We start from the raw sequence: 9090 nt of genomic DNA, 5'->3' as shown, positions 1-9090 counted from the left end.
TAAAAGTAGCATCATAGATATTCTCATTTAAATATACACCAAATTATTGGCATTTTAAAGTCAACAAAGAAAATATTGCACTACAAAAAAAAGGACCTTCTACATTAGTTAAAAAGCATATTCTACGTCGGGTCTACTACGGTCATAGAAGACTTGTCTTTGTTTGTTGTTGAGACAACGTCAGTGTTGTTACAGTCACCGTCGTAATATAATTTCATTCAATGATGGTGTTTACCAAAATACCCGTCGTTGATTGACTTCATGGCAACGTCGGTGTCGCTCCAATACAATCGTTGTTTGTGGGCCATTCTAAGTCGGTGACTAAATATAACATGACTTAATAGAGTTCCATACAACGACGTGTTTTCTTTAATACCCGTCGTAGAATGAAATTATTTTTACGACGGTCGCGGCTATAAACGTCGTTGAATGCTAAATTATAAAGATGATGTTTGTGTGAACACCGTCGTAGTCTGCCTGACATTCAATGACGGGTATTCTAATTGATCGTCGTTGAATGGTTTTCCCTATGACACAAAAGTTGTGTTAAACCATTCAACCATAAATCATAAATTACCAAATTTTGAGCACAACAACATACGAATTCAAATAAACTACTTCCCAAATGCATGAACCACTATAACCTTATAATCAGAAATTAAAGACCGTCACAGAAACTAAAATTTTATAATCAGAAATTACCAAAAGCTTAACTCAATTCTTAAATCAACTAATTGTTTGTTTATCATCAGGTAGTTTGCACTTTTGAAGAAGCTCAAAAGTCTGAAGCCATATAAATAACATGATTATATATTATACAGTCCATTACTTGAGAATATAGTAATTAACTTACTCTTTGCTTCTTCCAAATCCCAAAGATTTATTACCCTTGACCATGCTCCACATGCAGTGATTATACTGAAGTAGTGTGAGCACACAAAGTCTGCATAATGCATAATATTCCAAGTCACATAGTATTGTTAGGTTTAAAGCTCAACATGGCTTTGCTGCTACCATAATAAAGTGAAACCCATGTCACAAAGGGAACCCAATCAGCAAACAAGGTGTGTTTCAGACTTTTAGAATAAACCTTCCACTTCTAAGGGATAAGCTGCCACCGAAACGTAATCTGTATGATGAATGTCGAACATATATGACATCTAGTGTGGTGACTAATCTAAACCTCTATGAGTCAGAGGTTAAAAACTGTGGCAAATGAGACTAACCAAGTCATGTTTCTCTAATGCCTACATCATGTTGTTTATTAAGGCATCGCCATAAAGGCTACAAAATTATGTTTCTGTAATGCAGCCTACTTAATTTTGAAGCAACACATTCTCTATGAATGAATTAGACTGGGTTAAACGAATCAATTAATGCAACACCCTCTTCAGGATCTAGGAATGAATTTTGTTACTAACCACATAACCATATATAACTCTGCAAACTCAAAAAAATCTATAATCCAAGCATAAGACAAGTTTTTCCCAAGGAACACTAACTAGAAGACACCAGCCACAGTCCCCCACATGGACTAACAAATGGATCAATATGTCCAATAAGAACAAGACCTTCAAAACTAATTCATAAGAGCCTTTATATACTAATGTACAGATTGAGGCCCTTATATTATGAAGCAGTTTCTTAAGATATAAGCATGGTAGTATGCTAAATACATGTTGGGATATAGATGCAGATGTTTAAACCACAATGGGCATGCACATGAGCAAATTATGCTTTTACATTAATTAAATCCAGCGCAATACACATGAAAGGAGGGAACGCAGAAAGAATAGCTTTTTTAAAACTACAATAACAACGAAAACTTGTGAAAATTCAAGGGTTGTCTATCATTTATCGATATCAGAGATAAAACTTAAGAGAGAGATATTGACCTAGCCTTTGCAGATTCAGAGAGACAAAGAGAGGTATAACAACAACACTAAACTGCTCCTGTGGGAAAAATAAGAGCAACACTAAATTGCTCCACATGGAAAATCATTTACCAGTGTAAAAAATAACACACAGGATGGCCATGATTCTACACAAAAGCAGACATGATTCACGCCACAATAACTGTATTACTCACTGTATTACTACTATGAATCAAAAATAGTATAAATGCCGATAAAAAAATTTATACCAATTGTCTCAAATACACCAAAATTGTTATTCCTAACCCATCACGAAGCCTTTTTACACCCGGCCAATGTCTGTATTCTTTAAAAACTAGTCCATTTCTTCTGAATTGTTGTGATGGTGTCTATGCCCAATGGCGTATCATCACCAAACCACTACAAGTTTTAATATTTAAAGTTAGTAATGCAAATAAAAAAATTGAGTACAACTCATAGTCAACAATCTTAGAAAGTGAACTTTATGTATACCTGGGACCAATCACTCTTCATCTCCCCGCTTATGATGTTCCACATCCAATGCATCACGTAATATCCACATTCATAACATTCGGTTTGAACGTGACTCTACATATGAAAATTAATTGAATATCATATACATTACAGTGTTACATCACATTAGTAGACAACAATAAGGCATGCTAGATATGACTAACCTTAACTTCAATCCACTTAGGTGTAATTGGCTTAGTATCACCAAACGAACTTGTCTTTAATTTGTTCATTGCACTGGTTAAAAAAAAACCACATCAACCCATATAGAATGACAACATATTCAATGATGAACATTGAAAAAACCACATCAACGCATATAGAATGATAACATATCAATTTGGACTAAAAGTAAAAGAATTTAGGAAAAAAACATAATTAATTTTTAAATATAAATGCCATTACTAAATGAATATTATGTTTCGTTAAATGAAAATAAGCTCAATTAACTTAATAAAATTCATTTCATAATAAATTACAAACTTTATTAACTTAATTAATAATAATAAATGTAATGAAATATCTCAACACGGCTACCTTAACTTCGGAGCCACATCGAAACGCTACAGCAATGCCAAGTTGCACTATTTAATTTGAATTATTTAAATATACACTGTCTGATCTTTATTTTGAAGTCAAACTTAGCAAATATCGACATCAATTTGAAAACAACCACCGTCACTCACCCATTTCCCCTATAAATTCAGCGTTTGATGATCAAGCACGTTGTAGCCAGCACTTGCATATTCTTTCCCTTTGACAACTGCAATCTAAGGTAGAAATAACAAACACAACATGGGTTCTTTGGGCACAATCAACAAGCCACATGCTGTGTGCATACCGTACCCAGCACAAGGCCACATAAACCCAATGCTAAAACTAGCAAAACTCCTTCACTTCAAAGGCTTTCACATAACCTTTGTAAACACTGAGTATAACCACAAACGCCTTCTCAAAGCAAGAGGCCCTGATTCCCTTAATGGCCTCTCTTCATTTCGCTTTGAGACCATTCCTGATGGTCTACCTGAGACTGATCTGGATGCCACACAGGATATTCCTTCCCTGTGTGAGGCCACTAGAAGAACTTGCTCTCCTCACTTCAAAAACCTTCTTGCTAAAATCAATGATTCAGATGCTCCTCCAGTGAGTTGCATAGTTTCTGATGGTGTCATGACCTTCACTCTTGATGCTGCTGAAGAATTGGGTGTCCCCGAGGTGCTGTTTTGGACCACTAGTGCATGTGGATTTATGTGTTACGTGCAATACCAACAACTCATTGAAAAGGACCTAACACCTCTCAAAGGTAATTAAATTTATTTGATTTTATTATTAGTACTTTGGCAGTTAATTTTTCAGGGAGCTATATTACCTGGGAACGATATTTATATACATAAATTTGTGAGAATATCTTTTTTAACGATAAATATTAATTTATTAGTTTGGTTAGAACAAAATATTCAAACTTTAGATTTTTTTTAATAATTTACTTTTTACTTCTTTTTAACCATCAGATGAATCTTATATCTTTAAATTTGTGAGAGCATGCTCATTATAAAATATTTTTTTATATTACATTTCAAATTATGGATAGAGTTTGTGACATATATTATCTTAAAAAAAGTTTATGGGGACAATTTGGTAGCTCCTAAAGTCTTCAAAGCATATTCGTTCTTGTACACTTTGGTCTACATGAAAAAATTGTACTCTATATGTCCCTGTTCGATTATGTATTTCATACGATTTTTTATGTTTGGTAATAGCATAGTATGAGTCTAATTTAATTAATTAACTCTTTTGTGTTTGACATGTAGACTCTAGTTATATCACAAATGGTTATTTGGAGACTACCATCGATTGGATACCAGGCATTAAGGAAATTCGATTGAAGGATATTCCCAGTTTCGTTAGGACCACAAATCCAGATGAGTTCATGCTTGATTTCATACAGTGGGAGTGTGGGAGGGCTCGAAGAGCTTCTGCAATAATTTTGAACACGTTTGATGCCTTAGAGCACGATGTTTTGGAAGCGTTCTCGTCCATTTTGCCTCCAGTTTATTCCATAGGTCCTTTGAATTTACACGTGAAGCATGTTGATGACAAAGAATTGAATGCTATTGGGTCTAATCTTTGGAAGGAGGAGTCCAAGTGCGTGGAGTGGCTCGACACTAAACAACCCAGTAGTGTTGTTTACGTGAATTTTGGGAGCATCGCGGTTATGACAAGTGAGCAATTGAGTGAGTTTGCATGGGGACTTGCTAATAGCAACAAAAACTTTTTGTGGGTCATAAGGGCAGATCTTGTGGCGGGTGAAAATGCTGTTTTACCTCCAGAGTTTGTGAAACAAACCGAAAATAGAGGCCTATTGTCTAGTTGGTGCTCCCAGGAGCAAGTGTTGGCTCACCCTTCAGTTGGGGGATTTTTGACACACAGTGGTTGGAATTCAACGTTGGAAAGTATGTGTGGAGGTGTTCCAATGATTTGTTGGCCTTTCTTTGCAGAGCAACAGACCAATTGTCGGTTTTGTTGCAAGGATTGGGGGATTGGGTTGGAGATTGAAGATGTTGAGAGGGAAAAAATAGAGAGCCTTGTGAGGGAGTTGATGGATGGGGAAAAGGGTAAAGAGATGAAGAAAAAAGCTTTGCAATGGAAGGAATTGGCAGAAAGTGCTGCTTTTCGCTCTGTTGGATCTTCGTTTGCTAATTTGGACAACATGGTTCGTGATGTTCTTTTGGGCAAAAGTCTTAAATATTAGGGGTAGAAGAGCTCAAATCTTTTAACTTACTCCTTTGTTGTGTGAAGACTTTTTTTAAAATAATTATTCCATAGTGGGAAATGAAGTGTACCAGGTACAAACGTATCATTTGTTTATTTTTCTTTTCCAATTAATGTCAATCTTATTGAAGTATGGAAAATAATTTATGTATCCCTAATTTCTTGGATTGAAGAAACCAGTAAAAAAGGTAAAAAGAAAAGATAAAAAAAGGTGAAAGGTGTACTAAAAAAATATAGAAAAAAATAAAGTAAGAGTAAATTAAAAGAGAATGAAAAAGATAATGTGAAATGTTTAATTATCAAATCAGTGTCATACACATGAGAGTGCATGCTTGGTTCCAATTTCGCAATTTGTTTTCCCACAAAATTGACGCAATAAAATAATGCTACACAGGGCGTACATGCGAATCCAAACCGGCTGAGAGAATAATGTGCATATTATATATATGCAATTTAAGCTTAAGCTATAGACATAAAAGAAGCTTTAGTTCAACTAGTTAAATAAGATAATGATTCAAAAATAAAGTATAAAGTTGACTATTTAACAACTTTTGAAACTGGAAACTTTAAGCTTTTATTAATTTGTTTAGGTTATTTTGTTTGAGTTGTTATCTTGTTTAAATGAAATTTAAAAAATGTTTACTGGAATATATATATATATATATATATGAGCAATAGAACTAATAAAATGTTTGTTTAAAATACTTGAAAAATACATAGAATATGATTTTGCAAATGCAATTGTTGGCGTTAAAAGAATTTACCAATGATGGACGGGATTTTGCAAGGTGTTATGATTTACCTTTTTTGTTACAATTTTTTTTGTTACTTTATTTGATTTGTTCCCATGTATGTCAGATATAAAATTATCACAAAAACAAACCACACATGTAACATCCGCAAGGAATGATTTTAAGATAAGATTATCATTCATTGTCATCAACATCAATGCATTCATCTTATCAAACAATATGATCATATAGATTTAATTCATCATACATATCTCGTTCAACTTATCATCCATTCATCATTCACATCTTGTTTAATTCATCATTCATATCACATCATGAGACTTTTCACACCATAAGTATAATCAAACACCAATCTCAACATATGAATGTAAACTAAATGAGAATAACAAGATATATCAACTCCATTCATTTCATTTAAGGTTCACATGCACCTCAAGAAGCATTTAAAATTGAATTCCAATTGAAATGTATCAAAGGAAAATTGAAAGACACTCACGCACATTCACGCTTAAGCCTAAATTCATCTATGTTTAAGTCTAAAATCCAACAACCATATTTCTTTGCATACATAAGCAAAAATCACTCTTGGCTTAAGCATAAATCTCTACATAACTTCGAATTTCATGAGTAAGCCTCAAATGGCTTCTAAATCAAGCCCAATTCATATTTGACATCATATATCATACATACATATCATTTCACACCCAAAACCAACATTTCAAGCATCAACCACTCAAACAAGCATTCAATCAAAGTAAGACTTCCTTTACCTATCCAAGCCCAATGAAGTAGCTTTGAGAAGAAGGAAGGGAGAAAATATGAGACTTTGGGTCCAGGATGGAAGCTTTCTCCCCCTTACCCAAAAGCACTAAAGCATCCACACCACTTAAACCCCAAAACCCAACAAAAAACACATCAAAACCTTGAACATGAACACTTTTATGAAACTTCTATAAGTGTCCATGGAGGAAAATGAAAATAAAGGATAAGAGGGGAAAAATGAGGTTCTCTTACCATTGAAATCAGCCCAAAACTCAAAGGAAGCACAAGTACAAGGTTAATGCGTAAAATATATACTTGCACAAGGGCAAGTGAACTCTACGCAGTAGTATTGTGGACTTGAAAGTTTGAATATCATACCTTAGAGACCGATTGTGTTCTTGAATAATCTAAATCGCACAAACTAAATAAATTTGGGTTTTTATCTTGAGTATCAGGATTGTTTATCAATTATGTCAAGGAAATAAAACTAAAGACAATCAACATTTTCTAAGAGGGGAATGTATGAGTAGAGATAAACCTGGATTATGAGTTCACATGTACCTGTTTTCCCCTAATTCCTATTATAGTTAAGAAATTAATCGCCTAATACCTCTTAATTTAATTGTCAACCTATGGTCAAGGTCTGAAAATATTTTCCCCCCTAAATTAATCCTTAATTGGTAATTTGGGATTTAATTTAGTATTAAGGATGAATTACATAGAGATTTGTAAAAATTAAAGGGAATTCATACCACTAGTTTGGTCATGAAAGTTTTATGAACCCTATCGTTTTACATGTCAATTAATTATGAATAGATGGCCACTAGCATATAATTAACTATGAATTAGAGTGATAAATTCCAATATAAAAGGTAAAACAATAGAATGACACAACCAAATGAATACCATCGAAGAACTTTATAAAAATAAGGAACTAGAGTACATGGATACAATTACATCATAATTAGAGTTCTAAGTGTTTAGCAAACCATGGTCACAATATAGCCCAACAACATACAAAAATGCATTGAGAATAAAAGAGATCGAAAGATTTACAGATTAAGACTCCAATTGTCCCCACTGTAGCTCTCTCTAAAAAACTATTACCATGTGAAAATAGAATCAAAACTAACCTAAAAAGCCTTCGGTTTTCTATTTAAACTGAGGAAAATAAATCTATAATGTGGAGGTCAATATGGGTCATGTTGGGTCAGCACGAGTCGTGTTGAGTTAGCATAGGTTGTGTTGGGTCATCATGTCCTTCTATGAGAATTGGGGGCGCTGATTTCAAATTTTGACTCTTGAGTAGCATGGGTCATGCAAGGTCAATATGAGCCGTGCTCAGATGTGTGACATTGATTGTGATAATTCTTGAGAAATAAGCATGGCCCATGCTAGATTAGCATGGCTTGCAAGTACAACATGGGTCATGCTAGTCATAAAAAAATGTGCTCTTTGAAACTAGCCAAGAATCATCCTTTTCTTCTTTCTTTTGGCTTTTTTTTATTATTAATTTATCAGTTTCCTTGCTCAACTATTCATACTTAACATATACCCCCAAGCTCTGATAACAAAATAAAGTAACAAACAAGATAAAATGAGACAAAAATTGTGATTCTAATATAGTCAAATAATGGTTTATCAAAGGTCCCCTTGAGAAAGGAGAATCAAAACCTCAAGCTCTCGAATGGAGGGTTTTTCTCGGAAAGAAAGAAGAAAGTGTTGAGTCTGGTTTAGTTTTTTTTTTTGTCATAACCCTTCTATTCATTAGGGCAAAGGAACTTCAACTAATTTGGAGTTTAGTCGGGAGGTAAGTAAAGTCAGACCAAGTTGATTGTTTGTACGTGTAAGAGTGTTAAAAAATTAGGTAGGTCATATAATTTATAAAAAAATATCAAAATAATTCCACAAAAATTGATATGATTCAAAGAATTTTTAACTTTAAGGAACAACGATGACAATTGACGAGTTGATTGTTTATACGTGTAAGAGTGTTAAATTAGATAATGAGGTTTTTAAATTGAATAAAAGGATAAAACAAAATTTCAAATAGAATAAAAAAAATAAAATTAAGAAGAAAAAAATTAATAGCTTATAAGCTGACTTATTTTTCATAAATTACTTCCAATAACTTATAAAAATTAATTACTTGGAGTAGTTTATGAAAAATAAACTCATGTACACCAATCAAACTTACAAACTCCTTTGTCTAATTTATAAGCTCCTTTGACCAAAATAAGTACACAACCTTATTTTAGTAGTTTATTTTCCATAAACTAATTAAAGTAACTTATGAAAAATAAATTATTTTATAAGTTTTTTTTTTAAATTATCCATACTATTTTATTTGAAATTTTATTTTATCCTTTTATTCAATCTAAAAATTCTTTTATCTT

General features: G+C 33.1%; 1 protein-coding gene and 1 long non-coding RNA gene across 3 annotated transcripts; one reads left to right on the top strand and one right to left on the bottom strand.

The window, feature by feature from the left end:
* Positions 1 to 713: 713 nt before the first annotated feature.
* LOC114385293 lies at positions 714 to 3197 on the bottom strand. Of its 2 annotated transcripts, XR_003660857.1 has the most exons (5): positions 3095 to 3197; positions 2573 to 2645; positions 2388 to 2483; positions 2144 to 2294; positions 714 to 943 (listed from the first exon to the last, which is right to left on the bottom strand). It is a non-coding gene; the product is annotated as an uncharacterized LOC114385293 (long non-coding RNA). The 2 variants fall into 2 exon arrangements; XR_003660856.1 differs by having other exon boundaries at positions 714 to 2294.
* Positions 3118 to 5331, top strand: LOC114385292 (7-deoxyloganetin glucosyltransferase-like). The gene is made up of 2 exons (XM_028345303.1): positions 3118 to 3711; positions 4220 to 5331. The coding sequence occupies exons 1-2, from the start codon at positions 3204 to 3206 to the stop codon at positions 5158 to 5160; spliced, it is 1449 nt and encodes a 482-aa protein (XP_028201104.1). The 5' UTR covers positions 3118 to 3203; the 3' UTR covers positions 5161 to 5331.
* The last annotated feature ends 3759 nt before the right edge of the window (positions 5332 to 9090 follow it).

Source organism: Glycine soja, chromosome 14, assembly GCF_004193775.1.
Source record: "Glycine soja cultivar W05 chromosome 14, ASM419377v2, whole genome shotgun sequence".
Classification (NCBI taxonomy): Eukaryota; Viridiplantae; Streptophyta; class Magnoliopsida; order Fabales; family Fabaceae; genus Glycine; species Glycine soja.
The sequence above is the reverse complement of the archived record's forward strand: the minus strand, read 5'-3'. Positions and strand labels throughout refer to the sequence as shown.

Bases quoted from the DNA above. Each gene is read 5' to 3' on its own strand.
- LOC114385292 (XM_028345303.1), top strand. From the start codon at position 3,204: ATGGGTTCTTTGGGCACAATCAACAAGCCACATGCTGTGTGCATACCG. The intron at 3,712-4,219 runs GTAATTAAATTT...TTTGACATGTAG, and splicing joins GGACCTAACACCTCTCAAAG to ACTCTAGTTATATCACAAAT.